The following is a 17770-nucleotide window of genomic DNA, read 5'->3' on the forward strand; positions in this document are numbered from 1 at the left end:
AAAACATGACTGTGGTGTGAGCAGATTTCTACCTAACAGAGTTTAGCTTCTGGAAATGACTAATTTAAAAACAACGACTAACAGTTTTACCTGTGGGTTACTGATCACAGACCCATTCATTAAATGAGAATATTATTTAATGAATCAGTTATTTCAGTAACTCCAACACCAAGTGAAGCATTTAATATTGATTCAATACAGACTGATGTTTTCAAAACTTTATTTTTGTTATTTATAATTATTTTCTACTTAAAATAGAAACATGATATTTAAGATTATATTATTACACTCATAAGCAAAAGCTTGACATTAACCAAGAAATCATTACTGATATAAATTTGTTATAAAAGTATTACTGATTGCACTTTAAAAATTAGGTATCTTTATGTTATTAATGGTAAAGTTTAAACAGTAATGATTTATTGGTTAATGTCAAGTTGTCATAACAAAGACATTTTGAATAATGTCAACTTTGTATTAAAAATGTCATAATTTACCGAATGACGCTTTATGACAACAGTCATAGATATTCATGAAGACTTATTCATGTTCATGACATGTGTTATGTCATCTTTATGACAGTGTCATGACAGACTTATTCACCCCCCTTCAAATAAAGTGTTACCGAGAACCCTTGATCAGTTGTAGGAAAGGATGTGACTGCAGCTAAAAAAAACTAACAAACAAAAACTTCTAACATCAACATGTGAAAAGCTCAGACTGAACATCTGTACAGTATAGGGCTCATGTGTTGACTATTTTTTGGATTAACTGATTAATAATTTGATAGTAAAAAGTGTTGAAAAACAGGCTAAAGCTAACCAGAGGCGTTCATAATTACAAAGAAGGTTGTTTTTATGTTAAATGGCAAATGTATATATTTTGTAACTTCAGCTTCATTACTTCTCTAACTGTGTTGTTCTTTCAGCAAATGAACTTTTTTGAGTCTTTATAATCCAGTTAATGATTAATTGATTACCAAATTATTTGACGATTGTTTCAATAATTGACTAATAAGATTAATCATTTCAGCTCTACACTTCACACAGTAGACTTTAAGTCTTTTTTTAATTATCATTTTTTATCTGTATATGATAACACACTGTTTATGGCTAACACATTCCTTCTTGTCTATTATTATTTCATCATGATATAATATGACTTGTCACTGCCAAACATGTAGCCTACCGTCTAGGTTTAAGTTAAAAACGTTTCAGAAAACTCACCAGACAGTTTTACTGCAGAGTCTAGCTACAAAAAAATGTATCATTATCCAGCCTTTAGGATGGAGGATCTCCAGCCAAATGTTTAATCAGTCTGCATTAGAACGTTGTACATTCTGAGTGTCTGGTTTGGCAGGTGGAGGAGGGAACAGGGAATGAGTTCATGTGTGAAAGAAAAGTGATGTAACAGCAATGAACAGGCGGAGCTATGGAGGATTACAGATAATAGGTGGCACATAGAGCTAAGCGGCTTTATTTTTCCTCTCACTGCTCATCAGCTGTCTGTCTGTCAGTAAGTCAGTCTGAGCCAGGCCCATAGGACAAGGCTGATGATTTCCTGACACAGGCTGTCACAGCCCATTCCCCCGATGGCTGCCGTGTTGTCAGAGCCGTTATTGTCCCTCTGCCCTCCGTCTCTCCCACGTCGTCCAACACTTGAAATAATATGAAATAATGCTTATTAAATTTGAGCTCACAAAAAAGATGATTTCTTTCAAAGGAATATTTGATAACTCAACACCAGCAGTGGGTAATTATTACCAGACATGAAGTGTTTCATACAGAGTGAGTGAATCTGAACAGCCAGTAGGGAGGATGTGCTGTTTCCTTAGTTTCTCCTTTACTGTCTCTTCTTGTAGATTCCCGTGGTGCATTGTGGTCCGTGCGTGTCTGTGGTTAATGTATGGTCTGTACAAGAGAGTATCCATGGTGATGAAACATTGATCTTTTGCTCAACCCTTGTGAAAAGTTAACCAAACCTTTACTGACTCCAAACCTCTCCGACTAAACACATTTTCTGCTTTTCCATCCCACCTCGGTAGCTCTTCATGCCCGAACCCAACTGGACTCAAAGGGTCATGTTTTTACATTTCTGTGACTGTATTTCAGCCAGATCGATCAAAAACATGCTCCAGCTTAAGAACCAAAAATGTATCATAGGCATATCGGTTAGTTTCTCTGCGGTAAAGCAGATACTTTCTATAAACACTCTAACCCCTTGGGTCAGTTTGGGTTCAGACAGAAATTCTTGAGGGTAACTAAAAAAAAATATTACTTAGATTCCCCAACGAACCGTCTTAACCCTTTGACGTCCTGGCAGGGCTTTTCGTGGCATTGCTGAGCGAAAGAGACGGAAAAGAGAGCAGGAGACTGCCACCATGATGGAGAGGTACTGTGTCTCGGCTGTCCTGTCCTGTCTGGTGCTGAACCGTACCTGTGAAAGTCGCCCTATGTTACAACAACTTAATACCCTGTTGAGTTAGCTTCAAGCACCGTCGACCACGGGAATAACAATTGAATGGATAAGACTGTAATAATTTCTAGGCAGTAATAGAATAGAATAGACCTCTCAATCAACCTTGTATACACGCTGCTCAATGTTCTAATAGTGGACAAACAACTTACCGTTACAGGAAAACCATTTCTCTGACATTGGTGACCGTGCTGACTAGCTTAAGCATTCATGGGAGGCAACCAGCTGTAGCATAGCAGAGACCAAAGGGAAGGTTGTGAGCTGCACATACACAGGAGTGATTGACAGCCTGGAAACCCTCCTTCTCTGATTAGTTGTTTCTGGCTGAGTGGTGTATTTCTGCAGTTAGTACTGAGAGCACTGGGAGAAGACAGTGGAGCTTTTCACAGATCATCTGTCTCATTACAAACTGTCACGACACGATGGTAACTTTAACAAATATGCAAAAAAACATAACACATATATATAACACATATATAAAACATATATATATATATATATATATATATATATATATATATATATATATATATATATATATATATATATATATATATATATATATATATATATATATAAAGGTTACATATTGCCCCTGGCCTGAGCCTGTGACTCTGTCTGCTCTATAGGATGTATTTGCCTGGGTTTGGCCTTGTGGTTCTCCATGTGATGCTCTTCCACCATGTTTTCTGACAGGTTTTGTGTTGTTTTGGGCAGTTGGTTCGTTGTCTGTTATCTTGCTGCTGTGGTGCAGCCACTGATAAGATATCTGGTCTCAATCCCACTGTGTTGAGGAATTGTAGGTCCACCTTCAAACAGGGCTGGAAGATGTGACTGAAAAACTTATCATGGTATAAATGTTTCATATCAGTCAATATCGATACTTGTCAACATTGATAATAATTGATTAGTTTTTTGTTTTAGATCTCCAAAATATTGAGTGGCATGACCTTTGTTGTTTATTTTTTTAAGCAGCTGTGAGATTTGGTGGAGAAACTCAACAGGTAGTTGCTAGGTAACCCATGAGTGTGTGAGTTAGTTGATGCCACCAACCTTGCTTAGCAACTACTTTCAAGCAGGAAAGACTGAGCCTTTCCTCTTCCTACATCTCCCAGAATGCTGTGTAGTTTCGGATAATAGTTCAGTGAATATTATATGTATTATACCTTCCTACAGTAATGGTCTGTGTCATTTTGTGCCATAAGTGATTTGGGCAAAAATAATCCCTTTTGACAAAAAAATGTCTCATATATCACCTTCCTATATCACTTTAGGAAGGTGATATATCAAATGCATTGGCAAACAGAGTAATGCATTTTGATCACATGTCTTTGACGACAGATATTGTTATTGATTTATTGTCCAGATGTTTTATTCTCAGTTAAAGCTTTCCTTTGGTGAACATAACATCATGACTGTATTTCAGTCTGGGTTTAAAACTCTTCACTGACAGTTTATAATGACATTCTCCTGGCTTGTGCCTCTAGCGACTCCACAATCACAATACTTTACCCAGCGAACAGAAACTAAAGTCCGGTATCTTATTTCTGCTGTGAAGTGCTAAGAATGGGTTCAGCATGTTTTAATCGTTGTTTCTCACCAAACACTGATCTGCTACAGCAGTCTGTCAGCGCGTTGCTGAGGCTCTTGTGCTCTGCGGCTGGCACTCTGAGGGAACAAATCTGCCAATATTTGGCTGGAGATTCCACATCCACCAAGGCCTGAGACACACAGCGAAGCGTTTACTTTAGTATGAGGCTCATTTGCTTTTCCCTGAGTGTGTGCTGTCACTCAGAATTCAGGGCTTTATGTGAGAAAATGTACACGTCACAGAGTTTCCATAATGTGGGAGAGGCAACAGTTGGATAAAAGAGAAAGTAGAGATGTGGCTGCAGATGTATTTGGATTGAGATTATTGTTTGGAATCCTCCGTGGTGGCGGGTGTGATGCTAGGGATTGTTGTCGCTCAGCATGAAAATACAGTTGCAGCAGACTGATGGATCCCCTCTCCTGTGAGTCATCTCTATTTTAGGACCTGCCTTCACGACCCCTGCAGTCAGCTCTGACATCTCAACTTCTCTTCTTTTTTTTGTTTTGTTTGCAGCCTAAATTAAAGCTGTGCAGTGAGGAGAGTCCTCATACAGGCTTCAAATTCCACATGTTATTGCAAAACCATGTTCATTTTAACCTGCACACATTTAGGCTACCATTTTTGCATTATTAAAGGGGTATATAGTGTATTAGGCAGTGACATTTTGACCGCAATCAAACAACAGCTGCTACTTTCACTTGTTATTTTCTTTTATAAATAAATGCTGTTTGTAAAAGGAATTAGGCGCCTTGAAATTTGGCATCTGTCTCTTTAAGAAGCTCCTGCTCTTTCCGACACTTTGCCTTCAGCATGCTGTCACAACAATGCTCCTCCATTTTGTTTACTACTGTTCTTTTGAGTGTTGGACTGAGAAGTAGTTCCTATGATGAGCTCATTAGACTTGCAGTTCCACCTGGTGTTTGTTACTGCTGCTGCTGCTGCTAGTCTGAAGGAGCTGAGTTAGGGAGTTATGAGGGTAGGGGGCTCTGAGGGGCAAAAGCTCCAAGGAAGGGCTTTGTGGAAAAGCCGGGGCTTTGTGGAAAAGCCGGGGTTTTGTGGAAAAGCCGGGGTTTTGTGGAAAAGCCGGCGCTTTGTGGAAAACCCGGCGCTTTGTAGGAACAAGCGTTTAGGCACCCCCGAAATAGTTGCCATGGGAGATTAAATAATTTCTCAAACACATTTGCACGAATGTAGGCAACATTCCACTTGCGTTTTTAATGAGGGAATAACATGATAACATGATGTAAGGATTATAAATGTTGATTTTACACAATACTTCCCCTTTAAGTTAGAAAACCAACACACCTGTATGGCAAAAGCTCTGGTCAACAGGGTGCAGAGGTCGGGCTCATTAAAAATAACGAGCTGTGGGGCTGGGACCTGCCACATCAAGTGTCACACACCTCATCACAGCAGCAGATGCTTCACCTGAAGACAGACCTTCTCCTTTAATAACCCGCCTTCACAAAATAGTTTATTTGCTTCTATTTTCTAGACGTTAATGAAATAATTTCACTAAGGGAATCATAGCAGGGCAAGATATACAAAACAGAACATTTATCAGTGTGTAAATAAAAAAAAGGAAATAAATGAAGAACAACAAATATGCTTCAGATATGCAACTTATGTTGTTTCTCTATGTTGAGCTTATTTTGCTGTGAGTTCATCTATGAAGGTTCCTCAGCTGACTAAACACACTTTAACACACTAACTAGGGCAGCAGCGGCTAATGCCGCTGGACACATGTGGAGAGGACCCACGTTCGTCCTCTCCACAAGAGGTTCATAGCATTAAACCAGAAACTGTTACAATCCCTGTTTTCTGTGCACATTTTGAACTTGTATCTGACACAGTGTTGTAGTCAGAGTTCACACTTATTTACTTTGTCCATGATATATACTGGTGTTTTAGCATGTTAATGGACAGCTGGGGAGTCAGAGAAGGTCATGTTAGAAACAAAAGTTCTGCTGGACCTCTCTGACCTCTAAGTCTTTTCATCCTCTTGTTTTTCAGAATATTCCCATTTCAGTTTCTTTCGTACATTTGTGACGTTTCTCTTTTGTTCTCTTTCTTACACTTGTAGAAATTTCCGTAAACACCTCAGGATGGTTGGCAGTCGCAAGGTGAAGGTCCAAAGTAAGTCATTGAGTCTGTTTGGAAGAACGTCTGTTGATGTCAGTTTGTTTGCATCCGTTTTCGCTGTGATTTACACCATAACATCAGAACAGATGCTCATCACACTTAATTCATGCTTTCTGCATCGTACAGCACAGTCATGGCCTGAAGGCGTAGGCAGAGGCAAAACCGTTGTTTTGTTTTGTGGCTAAAACCTTTTTAGCTTGTGATATGGAACTCCATCCATGCTTAAACATACATCTTCACCAAACCGCTTCTGGATTGTTGAAGGAAGTTTGCTCACCACAGAGTTCTTTGACAGAATGTAGAAGCTTCTGTCTGGAAAACACAACATTTGTGTCACTGCAAAAACGTCTGACCATGACTTTTACTTCAGCATGTTGGGACGGATCATTTTGTAATTAGGAGCTTAGTCCTTCCTAGTGATGACTGTTAGGCATCAGTCTAGACATTCAAGTGTCTCGATTGGTCTACAGTACTGGTGTCTTTCTGTGTGTGGCTCCTGTGTCATTAATATTGATTATGTATTCCAACTTCAAGTCCCTTTTATTTGGCAGCATGTAAGACATGTCAGAGCAGTTTAAATATAGTATTTTTTGTTGTTTTCTCTTTTACTCTGGTTTATGTGTATTTTGTAGTAGCTATGAGGTATTCATATCAATAAAACTATGCTATTTAAAAACTAATGTTTATTTAAAAAGCTTTATTTTTGAATTTAGTGTGAAACTAACCCATTTCAGCCTCCTCAAAAAGCCTCTAACTGCAGCTTGCATGTTTGGGCAGAGTCAAACATTTGTCTGTCCCTGATTTCTTTTACAAAACTAATGGTGAATTTTTAATTTTGATTTATTATATTAGTGTCCTGCCATTAAAAAAGTTTGTGACAAGTTTGGTGGTAACAGGGCATGGCATAGAGGTCAAACGGGTGCTAACAGAGACTATTAGTCCTCAGTGCAGCCGCCCTCAGTTCAATTCATGACCTTAAAACCTTTGCAGCATATATTCTCCTGTCTCACTGTCTTCATCTATTTCCTGTCTGAATGCTGCAAATAAAGGCTATTTGTGCCAAAAAAAATCTTAAAAACAGAGTGCCAAGTTAAGCACCTTGAGGGACTTGATGATGTATGCTGTTATTTAGGTTGACCAAGCCTTTGCTGTATGATGCATTCATATATTTAGTAGAAAACCAACATCTGCTATCCCTTTTATCCAAGTTCAAATCATTAATAGAAGTGCTAAACAATTTTCTTCCTTTTTGGTATCTTAGTAAGCATAAAACCTTTCTAATCACTGGAAAGTTTTCCTAAGGTAGCTTGAAGTCTTGTAAAGAGTAAAAAGTTGCTTTTTATTGGACTTCTGCCAGTAGGAGGCACATTAACATCTAAGTTGTGGGTGGAGTCAAATGTGTTAATCAGGGGCGGAGTCAAATGTTCTGGCCTGGTCATGTTTTACTTCACACCAAGCTGTCACAGACAGGGTCTACGGACCTGATCCACTACATCCGATGGATGTGAGGTACATAAATGAAAATTGAAGCAGTTTTCCTAGAAGGTTACATTTTCCTGAAGGGATTGAAAATGGAAAATCAATGCCCTTTGAGTATTGGAGAACAGGTCAAACCCATTCTACAGTATCATTATAAGATATCAGATACAAATTAGCAAATAGGGAAAACTCTGGTGGGAGAAAAATTCAAATAAATCCATAAATACTTTGTATGAATGTTTTGATTTTTAATGTTTTCCATACCAGCTCTTTGGCGACAAGATTATTTCACTTTTGAATCAATTAAATTATTTTTTCATTTCATTTGAATTAAATTGAGTCTGTTAGTCTAAAACAATTTTGTAAAATAAACTATAGTAAGAATAAATTATACATTTACACAGATTTCTTAATCAGTGAACTAAGGCTCGTTTTCTGATAGTAGTTTTGTCTTCAGAATACAAAAATACAACAGTTTTTGCATAAAGTGAAGAAATAAATAATACCTTGGCTCTCTCCCACTGGCCTTGTGGTAATGCAGCTAACTGGTGGCTACTGGGATGAGCCCATAGTGGCAGGAGGAACTCTTAAATCACTTTGATGCTCCCATTGTTTGGAATGCAGGACCAGTAAGCCTGCAGTCATCACTGATGATCATGTGTAAGTGACTCTCTTCCCCCCTAATCCTGTCAGCCTTCGTCGACCGCCGAGCCAAGAGCTTCAGCCGCTCATGGAGTGATCCCACCCCCGTCAAGCCCGAGTCTATTCATGACTCCAGAGACAGTGAGTCCATGCTCTCTCAGTCACTCCTGTTAACGAGAAGTACTTAGCTGTGCACTCTACATGGTACACACTCTGTTATGTAGTGCTCATTTACACGGGATGCAGTATGGCTGTACAAGATCATTTGTACCCCTTGAACTTCTTCAATTCTATCCAATTCAGTTGAGTTTATTTATATAGTGCCAATTCACAACAAAAGTGGTCTCAAGGCACTTTACAAAAAATAATTCCAGTTCCATCGTATTGATTATATTGCTCTCTCCTGTCTTCATATGATAGTTCTGCTGGTTAAAGTTACTTAAGCCCAGTTTTTATAGTTACTCTTACATTATCTACTCTTTTACCTGGATTACATCAGATTTAAAGGTTTCAACATTTTTATTTTTTTTTTTGTTGCTTAGTTTTTCTACTTCCTATCTGAACACAAGCAAGATGCCTCTTGCTTGTGTTGTGTTGGCACTGAGGATGCTACCAATACTATACAGAGACTTCAATCGATAGAACTGAGAGTTTCTCAACTCTCTGTAGGTGAATATCAAAATCAACACAAGTTCTGAAAGTGAACCGACTCTACCAATGTCTCATAACAACAAGCAACTTCTGAGCACCTCTGCAAGCAGCTCGCCCTCTGGAACTGTTTCAGAGCAAAGCCAAAAATTAAATCTCTGACAACATGGCTACCTGGACGATAGAGGGTGACTAACTCTGAGCCGAGAGGTCCCCTCGAATACACCTGTTACTCTGAAGAAACAACATCAAACTGCTGGAACTGACATCATTCCACCTTTCTTCACTTTGGTACCAAGGATTTATCAGCCAGCTGGAGCCATAACACATCCAATCACGTCTCCAACTGGAAACCCATTAAACTCCACTGGAGATTCACTGAAAAACAGGTTTGCTGTTCTTTAGCAGAAACTTACAAACATCAACAAGATGTATGAGACAAGACCAGCACTTCTGCCTCCAGAGTGACTTAAGAATCAAAATTTATGCCAAGTTCTTATTGTAGGTGATGAGGCAGTGAATGGAATATGTGTTTTTTTGCAGTACAAAGGTTGTCTGCATTCCAAATGACACAGTGACTGATGGGACAGAGAACATACAACCATCAGTATAGTGAGAATCTACTCACGTTGAAGACAGAGATCTGGGCAAAGAGAAATCAGAAATTCTGAAAAATGACTTTCAGTATCTTATTAATATAAATGAAAAACTGAAAACTGTGTCTATCAGTGGACCGATACTGAAAGCTGGACATGGAGATGAGAACTGCAGCAGGCAGCTCATGATTAACAAATGGCTTATTAAAGAATGCTCTGCCAGCTCAGTGACCTTCATTTACTGAACTGGAAGGTCTGGAAGAGTGATTTCTGAACAGAGCAACTCTGCAGGCGGGACAGAGTCGTGCTTAATCAAGTTGGGAAACGACTTTTCACTGCTAATCTTTTCAATGCTGTTAACACAAGGCCTCTAACACAGGACAATGAAATCAACCAGAGCAGTGTCCTAGAACAAGCATAAAACCAGCAGGCGAAACGCATCCTCAAACAAAACAAACAAACTGATATGGCTGGACAGGAAGTTGGTGTAGATCCCTCTCCTTCAGACTGCTCATCGGAGCCCTGGCTCTCCGACTGGACACAGTGCACCCCCCCACTCCATCAGCACTGGGAGGGGGTGCAATCTTTATCTTTATCAGGATTGTCTGTGAAAAGATGGATCTCCTTCACCTCCATCCTGAGATATTATTGTCATCTGAAGAAATGCACCACTCCCGATCAAAAACAACCAACCAAGAGGAGGGGTTTAACCCAGCCAGTCAACCTTATGCTCAACGTGCAAATGGCTGGAAAAAACCTTACCAGTGCAGGAAAACCATTAATCTGCCATTATCAGTGGCAGAGCTAACTAGCTATCTCACAGTAGAGAGCCAGGGATCAGGAGGAGGTGCTAAGATGGCTCTGATTGGTTGAAAATATTCTCAAAACAACAATATCATCATTTATTGAAATAATAGCAGGACAAATTAATGTTCAGCAAAATTGCGACAGGCTTATGCAACACCAGTAAATAAATAAATGTGATAAAACTTAAGAGTTCAAGGGGCATCAATGATTTTGCAGGGCGCTGTATCCAGCAAACTGACCAACATGCACACAGGTCAGCATGAGTTCCCACAGAGCTGCAGACGCAGCGTAAACAGAGGAACTGACCAACACGCAGCGTCCTGTAGCTCTGTCTGTCAGCGCAGTCCGCCCTCATCCACAGAGACATCTCCGCCCTGCAGCCTGCCGACCGTCTGCCTGCTGCTTGGTGTCACGTCTGTTTGCGTGTGGCCGGGTGCGGAAGGAGACGGCAGCCGTGTTGCTTTGTGTTGTCTGGCATTTGATTTTAACTCCTCCATTCCTTCCCCACTGTGCTGGAAAAATCAAGTAACAGGTGCAACACTTTTAAAGGGTTTACCCTTATCTCTCTCTCTGTGTGTGTTATTCTTTGAACTCGCCTTGTCTTCCCGTGTGCGAGTCAGGTGGTGAGCTTCAGACCTCCTCAGGGACTCTAGATGAAGGGCTTGATGAGGATGCTGACTGGGAGGAGGAGAGGGATCTGGAGAGGGCGGCCTGCGAAGGAGACGATTTCATCCCACCAAAAATCATGGTCAATAACCTTCCAGGTTTTCTCAAATATTCATCATGTTTTCCATTCAAAGTCCTAAATTAGGAAGGTTTTGGGTTAGCAAACAGAGTAATTCAAAAAAAGTTACTCTTAAATTTGCTTCGACCCAAAATAGTATTTAGATTTATGGAATGAACATAAAGTATTTGCCTCAGTTAAAAATCCCATCAGTTTTTGCATTTCGTCATGCCCAAATGTCTAAGATCATCAATTCACAAAGTTGATTTGTGTTTATAAAATACCCTAATAACATATTAACATGATAAAACAGAGATGACAGAAAAACAATGTGAAAAACAATTTGTGTGCATTTTTTCCTATATTAGGTGTAAAAAAATTGAGTGACTGGATCCATGAATTCTGCTCTCTACCCATCATTCCTCAGGGAGAAGACCCCACAATGAGTTCTTGATCTTAAGTTCACATGACCTTTGAAAAAAGCCAAAGTGATTGTTTTGGAGCGGTCTAGTCAAAGTTCTGTCTCAAAATCTATCAATATCGATATCGATAGAAAATACTTTTCTACAATTTCCCACATGGTGGAAAAACCAGCTGTGTTTATGAGGCAACTTATTTTCACATTTGGCCGGGTTTCCTGCTTTCGTATTTATCCTGGTTTTAATTGTCTGATTTTAAAATAGATCAAATAACATGAGACTGTTAAGTATGACAACAAAATGAAAACAGACTAAATATGTAAGGGGTCAAAGATCTTTTCAGGGCTCTGTTCACATCAGGCACTAAACACATTTGAATAACTTCAAATAATTTCCATCAGTTACATATCCATATACAGTTATTTATTATACAGGCCTATATGATTTTTATGTATCCATGTTCACAGAATTGGCTCATATCAGCAAGTAGAGACATATATTTATAGTATTTTCTGAAGTATTTTGAATGCTGCAACATACATGACATTTGAATTTTAACAAATCACATGCATAGCGAAATCATGGATTTACTTTCTGTTATCCAATTCTTTAAAATATAGATAGTTTGTTTTTTTTCCCCTCTCAGCTTTGTGTTTGTATGCGACGCTACAATTAATGGAAGTGTTTTGCATGAATCCACAGCTCATATCCTCCAAGGTACCGAAGGCTGAGTACGTTCCCAACATCATCCGCAGGGACGACCCCTCCATCATCCCTATCCTATATGTGAGTTTCAACTGTTGATGACAAATATGATATATTTTAAAAATAATCACATAATTGGTGTGAGAACACTACATCATTGGAAAACAGTGAGTTATTTAAAAATGATCAGTTTACAGTTACTTGATTGTGCTAAAATGGCACTAAATGCCTGAAAAATACATAGTGAGCCTTAAAAAGTGTTTTGAAAATCTTGAGATGAGGAAAGATTCAAAATAATTTTTAAAAAAGTACAGTTTAAAGTTGTATATGCTAAAACAAGATGTTAAAGAGTTTTAAATTTTAACGGCATATCTTAATAGTAATATTAAAGAGTGATGAACACAGCAGGAAAGAAATGTTGAACTTGGTTTTTGTTTAACAGAGAGATTGTCTAAAATCAGTACTGCAGGATCAAAGCGTTACAAAAACCAGAGTCTGAAAATCTCAGATTAATCTGAAAATGAGATTAAAATCAAAGGCATGCATTTCAATGAGACAATTGCAAGCAAAAAACAACAGGAACTCAGGCAATTGTAGAAATTCCTTGTGCTTAAACTTACTATTTATTGAGGAAAAACTGGTCTATCCACTTTTCTTATAGTAATTCATTTTCAGCTGTTTTTTGTTGTTGTTTTTGTTGTTGCCCTTTTTATAAGTAATTCAAAGTTAGTTAATTAATTAAACCTCACTTTTTTTCTGTTCTTCAAAAGCATGCCTGGTTCTATTTCTAATCTCTCTTTATTTTTTATTTTTTTCAATGAACCAACATTTTTAAATTTACGAGTTTCTTAATTTTCCTTCCTTGCTGAACTCGATAGTAATACGGTGTGAATGTTCTATTTATAGGACCATGAGCACGCCACCTTCGATGACATTCTCGGTAAGCGCTAATCTTTCCCTCTTTGAATAATAATAGTGGTGAGGTGAAAATGGCTCATGTTGTGAAGGTGGGGCTGGAATAAGTTTCAGCTGGCTGGAGTGCAGAGATGACTCATTGTTTTCTTGTGCTCTCGTGTTTGTGCGAGTCTCTTGAGGCATGGCCAATTTCTGTTTCTCACCATGAACACTGAGTGGGAAAAGTGACACCTCTCTTTCTCCTTCCCTCCCCAGAAGAGATAGAGAAGAAGCTGACAGCCTACAGGAAGGGCTGCCGGATCTGGAACATGCTTATTTTCTGCCAGGTGAGCGACAGATTGGAGGTATATGCTTCCATAATAAAATTACATCATGTTATACTTTATGGGAAGCCAACCCAGCATGCAGTGTAACCAATACCACATATGTAATTATATTTTCAATTTCAAATCTACATTAAAATATTTAAGCTACGTTTAATTTGTAGGTCAAAATCTACAAATAAACTTATTTTAGGTACAGTTGTATTTTGAGAAGAACAAAAAGTATAGAACAAACATAAACTGTAGAATAGAGAAAAAATAAAATATGTGTATTGCTATGATTATTAAATAAGAACTAAAGTGTTTAGATACTTCACTAATTAAAATGTTTACTTTATCTATCAATCAATCAACCAATCAATCAATCAAGTTTATTTTTACAGCATGTTTAAACAAGGCTTAACATTATAAAAACACAAAAATAAAAGTAATAAAAACATCAATGCACATCATATATGTTTAGTTTTGAGTTAAATGAATTCAGTTTTTCAGCTGTTTTGCAGTTTTCTGGAAGTTTGTTACCTTCACTTTAATTAGTGAAGCTAACTTCTTCTAAGTTATCACATCTATGATATGACAATGTCATTCTCCACTACCTTTTAATTTTATACATGTTGCTGCTTGGTGGAGTCATCAGGAAACATGGACTAACGCTGATGACTCTGAGCTACCACCTCACTGTCCCGTGATCACCCCCAGCCAATCAATGCATTGCATTAAAATGTGCTGCTCGACTAGGACAGAACAGAAGTTTTAGTCATTGGAAGAAGCCTGGTGGTTCTTAGGGTTTAAACTCTTGTAATGCCCCACTTTCTGATCTCCATAAGAAAAATCTGTCCAGCCTTCAACTGTTACAAAACTCTGCTGCTCTGCTGCAAATATGTAAAAAAAAAAAAAAAAAAAAACCTTGTTAATATTTATTCTTCTGCTGATGTCAACCAACAGTAGTAGGTTACATCCAGAACTCTGACCCCAGATGTTTTCATTTGGTAAGTGGCGTGTTTCCTCCTCAGGGGGGTCCAGGACATCTATACCTGCTGAAGAATAAAGTGGCCACCTTTGCCAAAGTGGAGAAGGAGGAAGACATGGTGCAGTAAGTCGTCTTCCCAGCTTCTGATATCACTTACAGGATTAAAACAATCATGGAAGAAAAATATACTGTCAACGTGAACACATTAGCTTAATTTAAAAAGTTTAGCACGTTAATATTGTTACATAATGCAGATCAATCTCATTATATTTTTTGACCTAAACTGATTTTGTTTTTGGTTTCTGGCGTTCAGACTGGTGAGCTGAGCGGAAAATTTCACTTTAAAAAACACAGCAATGGACTTCTGGATAAAACCAATTAAGTATGTACTTATTGTAATGATGAATTATCTTTCCACCAAAACACAGTCAGTTTATTATTAATATTTCTAAATTACGTTTGAAACAAAATAACATCTTTTTTAACCATCCTGAATGTAAAAACCTGGAAAGATGAGATGTTTGGTTTGAGACTATGAAGGATTTTCTTTAACATTTTTAGGATGTGGGTTTTTTTACATTCAGGGATTATTCATAGTGCTATATGATTAATCTGAATACATTTATTGATTGACAATCTTACTTAGAATCTTAACATTGTGATGGAGAGAAGAAAATAAAAGTTTGTGTTCACTCAACGTTAAATATTGTTTCCTCAGAAAAGGGCGAAGAGTCTTATTGTTAGTCATCAGTCACACAGCTGAAGCTTCGGGCTTCAGTTTTAGTTTGGTCTATCACACACAACCCCAGAAAAATAAATCTGATGGGCATCAATGCTTTTGCAAGAAACTGGAAATATTAAAACTGAAGAAGTAAAACCAAGTGTGTTTGCTGGTTTTCATAACGGCCTGCTCCCGTTGTCTTGTCCTGGTCGTGTGATCAGGTTCTGGCGGCGCCTCAGCAGGCTGATGAGCAAACTGAACCCGGAGCCCAATCTGATCCACATCATGGGTTGTTATGTGCTGGGAAGCGCTAATGGAGAGAAGGTGAGTCCGAAGCCAGACGTCCGCATCTTGTTCTGCTTCCTCTAAACGTCCACAGAGTGAGACGCTTTCTGCTGCTGTGTAGAGGTCAATCACTGACAGCCTTCAGCTCATGTTGTCCTCGCAAAACACTTTTTTCTACTTGCATGCCAAAAGATTGAAAGTGTTGTTTTTATTTATTTTTTTGTTGTTGTTTGTTAATAAAATAAAATAAAACAGACAAGTATATAGATTCCAGCATTAACAGCAGCTTGTAGTCCTGCTGTCAGGGTGGAGGGTAGGAGGGTTTGCACACTGTGGGTTCTGAGTGAAGAACAAGTTAACCGGCACCCACAACGCTTCTTAAAGGAGAGGGAGCATCGGCTGCTCCACAGCTGCTATATTAAGCTGCATGCACACGCTCATGCTAGCTCTCGCTTTAATTACATGTTCACACATTTACTTTCACACTCGCGCTCCTTCCGCAACTCTTCCTCCCCCACAGAGACTGACACACTAACCTTACAGAGACACTCATAATAACATGCGTCTGAAATATGCCCACCCACCAAAAGTGGTCGCATTTAGACATGCTGCCCCGTCCAGACATGTTACACTGCTGACACTACAGGCTCAAACACATGTTGCTCTTCTGCCACCACCTAGAGTTGTTAATCAGGAGCGATGATGAATAGATGAAGAGTGAAGGCCTCTGGATGAATAACTGCATGTCTGTGTGTGTCTTAGAAATGTTGTGATTGAGCATCTGAGGATGGAGGAAGAAGGAATCAGAAAGCAGAGCTCTGAACTACTTAATTCATTTCTCAAGCCAGGTTGCTTATTGTTGAAGTAGTCGGCCATTTTACAGAAGAGTTATGAATTCAACACGATGGCATCCAACATGTTTTATGAAGTGTGTGATGCTGTGAGAGCTCTGCTGGAACCAGCTGCACATTATCTGAAAGAAATCAAAACAAAACCATCGTCCTCCTACCTCTTCCTGTCATCTTCTTCGTCTTTTTCGCCAGCAGCAACATCCGGTTGTTAATCGTGTGAAAAAAGTGTTTCCATTGCAGCAACTCGAAATACATCTATTTCAGCAAAAATCCATCTTAGACTAATTTCATTAACATGAAAATCTTCTCCACCTTTTTGCTTAATATTGACAGTCAGTTTTTTCTTTAAAAACTTCATGATTTGTGGTTTTTAAGTTTTAGGTTTCATCCCATTCCTATACTTTTTTTTTTTTTTATTTCCTGGAACTTGCAGTTCATTCTTCTATGCTGGTTTATTCATTTTTCTTTTTGCTTTAGGATTTCATTCTCCTTGTTCAGTGCTATTGTTTTCATTTGGTTGGTAACTTCTCTCGTAGGTCAGCTCTCTCTCAGCCTGTCAGTCTGCTCCCCTTCACAGCTGTTATCTATCTCCTTCACTCTCATTCATCTGTCTCCACTTCCCTCTCATTAGTCCTTCTGGTTGCTCTATCAGCTCCACCTCTCCCTCAGTGTCTAAGTTAATCTGTTCCTATTCTTCTTCATTGCCTCCTCCCTTTATTAATTCCATCTTCATGCCTATTTATTTCCCCATTGTTCATTGATCTTCCCGTTCTCGATCTTCACTTCATGTCCTGTTGTCCCTGTGATCAACGTTGCAAGTGTCCTTTTGTCTGTTCCTGTTAAAGAAGTCTCTTCTCTTTTCTTCTCTGCTTGGATCCTCTAAAGTTAGATCCTGCACTTTAATAAAAGTCCTTTGTGTGTTCAACTTGTTCAGACTGTCTGCAAAGAATGCAGGGCAGCCGCTCACCGCTCTTGCAGTCAGTGTGACATTTAGCATTTCCTCCGCTGTGGTTCGGAACAAGTTGCGCAAGCAGGGCCACGGACAGGGAAGGGCTTATTCGCTGCATTTAACAATTTGTCCCCCCGCTGCTGCCTGTGTGTGTTCCTGGAGCCTCAGCTGGAGTGTTGCTAAGAATAGATTGACTGGCTGGGCTACCTGCAGAAGGTACCGCATTATGTGTCGGTTCTACTCCAGTGACAGGCTAAAGGATTCAGACTTAGATGTTGTGATGAAATAAAAATCACACACACGCTCGGCGCTTCCGTTGCAAAGACAAGACGAGGAATCTTTAGAGAGCAACATGATGACATTTGATAAACACAGGCTCGGAAGGTCAAGAATGCACTTTACCATAATGATTGCAATCAATTCAAGCGTGGACGAACCTCTGAAACCTCTGAAAGTGGCCCATGATATCAGATATTATCAAGAGATTCTTTGAATAAAGCTGGAGTCAGTCTTGTTCTGGGATTTCCT

At 38.9% G+C, this 17770-nt stretch overlaps 1 protein-coding gene across 1 annotated transcript in view; it reads left to right on the forward strand.

Annotated features, from left to right (window-relative positions):
* The window catches only part of nsmfb (NMDA receptor synaptonuclear signaling and neuronal migration factor b), a 49286-nt gene that overhangs the window by 24315 nt on the left and 7201 nt on the right, over positions 1-17770 (forward strand). The window contains exons 6-14 of the mRNA XM_088009125.1: positions 2323-2391; positions 6150-6202; positions 8381-8470; positions 11001-11128; positions 12226-12309; positions 13135-13168; positions 13399-13469; positions 14480-14559; positions 15379-15481. Of these exons, the coding sequence (XP_087865251.1) occupies positions 2323-2391; positions 6150-6202; positions 8381-8470; positions 11001-11128; positions 12226-12309; positions 13135-13168; positions 13399-13469; positions 14480-14559; positions 15379-15481 (712 nt within the window). The remainder of the gene's footprint in view (positions 1-2322; positions 2392-6149; positions 6203-8380; positions 8471-11000; positions 11129-12225; positions 12310-13134; positions 13169-13398; positions 13470-14479; positions 14560-15378; positions 15482-17770) is intronic.

Source organism: Poecilia mexicana, unplaced genomic scaffold (assembly GCF_051168715.1).
Source record: "Poecilia mexicana isolate PSO_F unplaced genomic scaffold, ASM5116871v1 scaffold_9, whole genome shotgun sequence".
Taxonomy (NCBI): Eukaryota; Metazoa; Chordata; class Actinopteri; order Cyprinodontiformes; family Poeciliidae; genus Poecilia; species Poecilia mexicana.